Source organism: Colletotrichum orchidophilum (assembly GCF_001831195.1).
Source record: "Colletotrichum orchidophilum strain IMI 309357 chromosome Unknown Scaffold_92.1, whole genome shotgun sequence".
NCBI classification, from domain to species: Eukaryota; Fungi; Ascomycota; class Sordariomycetes; order Glomerellales; family Glomerellaceae; genus Colletotrichum; species Colletotrichum orchidophilum.
In genome coordinates, this window is record NW_019173048.1 from 129,036 (window position 1) to 133,529 (window position 4,494).

Below are 4,494 nucleotides of genomic sequence, written 5' to 3' on the forward strand. Positions count from 1 at the left end.
ATAACTTTAATAAAGTTATTATTTATAAGTCGTAAAGTAAATAAAGCTTTAGTAATTAATTATAATTTTATTAAATAAGTTTTTAATAAAAATAATTAAAAGCGATCGTTAGATTTAATATAAAAATTAATTATTAAAAAAGTTATAAAAGTCTATCCTCGAGCCTAGCTTAGGTTATTTTATATATAAGTTTTAATTATAAATATACTTTTTATAATATTTTATTTATTATTATCTAACAATTTATTAAACGGTCGTCCGTTCTATATTTTTATAATCGTTTATTTCATTTATTTATAAACGTCCGTTCTTTATTTTATTATAAAATTATAATTATATAATTTATTTATAGTTTTTTTATTTTAAAGGGAGCTATTTAAGTTCTTATTATTATATATATAATATAATAATTATTATAAATTTTATAAAATAAAGCCTTAGTTTAATAATATATATTAAATCGTAATATTAACTTTTCTTTTTAAAAATCTAGTCTTTAAGTTTATAAATAGATCGTTTATTCTTAAGTTAAAAAATTATTAAGTATTTTTATTAAAATATATTAACGTTATATTAAATCGAATTAAAAAATCGAAATTATAAAAAGTTACGTCTCGTCGTCGTATATTATATATTATTCGTTTTTTTAATAAAAATATAAAAATAATACCGTATTTAAATTATCGTTTTTAAAGCATTCGTTATTTAATTCTTCTTAATTTTAATATTTATAAAATATATTATTATTTAAATATTTCGTACGATATTTTTATTAATACTATTTATATTTATAAGTTTTTTATAAATAGTCTTTTATAAGTCTTGATTAATAAATATAATAAATTGTTTAATAATAGAATTTAATCGTTTTAATTATAAAAAATAAATAAAAAAGTCGCGGTTTTGAAAAAGAGTTATAAAACTATAAAAAAAAGTAAGGCTTATTAAAAAGCAAATTAAGTAAATCGTTATTTAAATTAAAACGCTTTTATTTTTAAAAACGAATAATATTTAAAAAAAGTCATATTATATTAAAAGAATTTCTTAAGGATATAAAGAGTATTTTTTTAATAGCTTAGGAGGCGTAAGTTAATAATATTTTTAACGTTATTAATTAAAACGCTATAATAATTAAAAGTTTTAGTTTTAAATTTAATTTTAATACTTTTTAAAAAGCTATTAAGAGTTTTAAAGGTTTATAATAAGTTTTTATATATTATTTTCGTATCCGTAATCTTTTTATATAATAAAGTACTTTTTATATCCTTTTTTAATTTAATAGTCAATAACTCGTTTAATTTTATATTTTAGTTTATTAAATTCGATAATAATACGATTTTTAATATATAAACTTTTAAATATTAATTTTAAAAATAAAATATAAAAAACCGGGTAATATTGTATTATATTTAAAAATTTTAATTTAAAATTAATTAATAAAACTTTTTTAATAATTTTAAAAAATCTAAGTTTTTTATAATTTAATTTATTATTTAGTCGTTTTATTTTAATATTGCGGTGAAAAAGATATATATTATCTTTTTTTTTTAAAGTTAGTTTATTAATTTTTAATTTATCGGCGTATTTCTTTATCCATTACTATATAAATTTAAAATTTAAAAAAGCTTCTTTTTAAATCTTTTTAAATTTATTTATATTTATTACGGCTTTTATAATTTATAGACCTTTGCGTATTTCTTTATATATAATTAATTAAAATCCGTAATTAAAATAAAAAAGGGATTTTTTTATATTTTCGTTAACTACGTTATTATATATAAATTAGGTTATTAATAATAATATTATTTAATTATTTTAATCGTAATTTATATAATAACGGAGGTATATTTTGAAAATTTAATTAATTTCTTTTATTTATTTATCGGTTTATAGATAAAAAAAGGTCGATAGTTTATAATTTCTATTAAGCTATGAAATTAAAAATATTTAAAAATTAATAATAAATAATTTATTTTTATTAAAAACTATTTCTTTAAGTAAACCGTGGTTAATAATAATTATTTTAAAAAAAGTATATATTAATTCTTTAATATTATTTATTTCTTTATATAATATAAAATAAATAAACTTAGTAAATCGGTCGACGATAATTAAAATATTATCGTATTATATATTTATAAATAGTTTTTTAGATTTTAATAGTTTAATAATAAAATTTTCAAAAATTAAATACTATATTTTAAATAGCATTAGTAAAAGTTATAGCTCTTTATAAAGTTTATAAAGGCTATTTTTATTTTTTTTTATAAATATTATAATTTTCAATAATTTTAACGACTTTTATTTTTATAACGGTTTTATTATAATATTAACGAATTTGTTTTTATATTTTTATAATATTTTAATAACCGTATACTTAAGTATTATAAATTTTTATAATAAGCTTAGGAGTTATTTTTTTAAACAAGCTAATATTAACTTTTTTAATTATTATAAAAAGTTTTATAATAAATATAAAATTATCGTTATTATTGTATTTAAAGATTATTTATATTTCCTTAAGAACCGTAATTTTATAATTAAGTCGTTTATTAAAAGTATTTATTTTACCGTTTTTTAAACCTTTTCGGTAAATAATTTAAAAATTAAATTTTAATAAAAATTCGTTTTATTTAATTTATTATTTATTTAGATTTTTATTTATTATAAAGTTCGTAAAATTCTTATAATCTATATAAATAATAATTTCGTATTTAGTTTTTAAAAATTATAGTTTTTATTTTTTAAAAGCTTTGATTATAATTATTAATTCTTTATTATAAATTTATTAATTTAGTTTTATTTTATAAAACGTTTTAAAATAAAGTATATAAAAGTAAAATATTTTTTATTAATTTTATTATTTTAAAATAGTTTTTATAATAAAATCCGAAGCGTTAATCTCGATTTTAAACTGTTTTTTTAAATTTAGAATTATAATTATTAATTCCGAAATAACTAAGTCTTTAACTTTATTAAAAGCTTTTTATATTTTTTATTTTAAATAAAAATTATATTTTTTTTTATTAAGTTATTAAAAGGTTTAATAATATTAATATAGTTTTTAAAAAATCGCTGATAAAAATTAACAAATTCTAAAAATAATTATATATTTTTAATATTAGTAAGTATAGGCTAGTTTTTAATTATTATTATTTTAAATATTTATATATAAATTTATTTTAATATAATCGTATAGTTAAAGAAATCTACTTTTTATATATAAAATTCGTATTTATTAAACTATTACGATTTAATACGTATTACTAAACTAGGGCCCTGCCCTACAAGACCTACGGCGGCTATTATATTATATATATAGTAATAAGAACTTAAACGGCTTCCCTTAGGACGGAAGAATTATAAATAAATTATATAATTACGATCGTACGATAAGATAAAAAACGGACGTTTATAAATAAATAGGACGGGCGATTATAAAAATATAGGACGGACGACCGCTCGGTAAACGGTCGGATAATAATAAATAAGATATTATAAAGGATATATTTACGATTAAGATTTATATATAAGATAGCCTGAGCTAGGCTTGAGGATAGATTTTAATAGCTTTTTTAATAATTAATTTTTATATTAGATTTAACGATTATTTTTAATTATTTTTATTAAGAACTCGTTTAATAAGATTATAATTAACTACCGAAGCTTTATTTATTTTACGATTTATAAATAATAGTTTTATTGAAGTTATTTTTATGACGATTATTATTTATGAGTATCGTAGCTCCGACTTCTGTTAATATAAACCTTATTACGATTAGTTAGCCGTAATATAAATTTAATAAAAAGCTTTATATTTTAAAGTTTTTAAAATATTATATAAACGTATTTTTTATATATTTTAAAATTAAAAAAGAAAATAAAGATATTATTAAAATAAATAATTGTAAAAATATCGACGTATTTTTTAAATATATAATTAATTATTATTTAAAATATAATAGGTGCGTTAATAAGTCCGAAAAGTATAACTAAATACTTATAAAGTCCTCTACGAATTCGGAATACCGTTTTTTATTTATTTCTTTTTTTAATTTTAATTTAATTAAATACTCTTTTAAGATTTATTATAATAAACTATTAAGCTCCGTATAATATTTCTTTAAGTTTTATAATAAAGGGTAATAAATAATAATTCTTTTTAATAATTTTATTAAATCCTTTATAATCGATTATAAATCTAAGCTTTTTTTATTTTTTTAAATATAAAAAAGATTAATATTTTTATTAAAAAGGATAATAATCTAATATAACCTTTTTTAAATTTATTATTAATATATTTATTAAATTCGTTACGTTCGAATTAATTTATAAAATATAATAAACAAAATTTAAATTATATTCTTTTTTTTAATTTAATTTTTATATCCTAACTACTATATTTTAATAATCTTATTTCTTTTTTTAAAACGAATAATTTTATATAAATCCGGTATTTTTTAAATATAGTTTAAAATAAGTTTAATTTTTAAT

General features: G+C 14.8%; 2 protein-coding genes across 2 annotated transcripts; both read right to left on the minus strand.

Moving 5' to 3' along the window:
- Nucleotides 1–1,275: 1,275 nt before the first annotated feature.
- Nucleotides 1,276–1,494, minus strand: CORC01_09858 (uncharacterized protein; the record flags this gene model as incomplete). Its single annotated transcript, XM_022621487.1, has 1 exon — nucleotides 1,276–1,494. A coding segment is annotated over one exon (219 nt), but the record flags the coding sequence as incomplete, so codon positions are not given.
- A 453-nt stretch (nucleotides 1,495–1,947) lies between these two features.
- CORC01_09859 (uncharacterized protein) lies at nucleotides 1,948–2,091 on the minus strand (the record flags this gene model as incomplete). The annotated part of the gene is made up of 1 exon (XM_022621488.1): nucleotides 1,948–2,091. A coding segment is annotated over one exon (144 nt), but the record flags the coding sequence as incomplete, so codon positions are not given.
- Nucleotides 2,092–4,494: the final 2,403 nt, after the last annotated feature.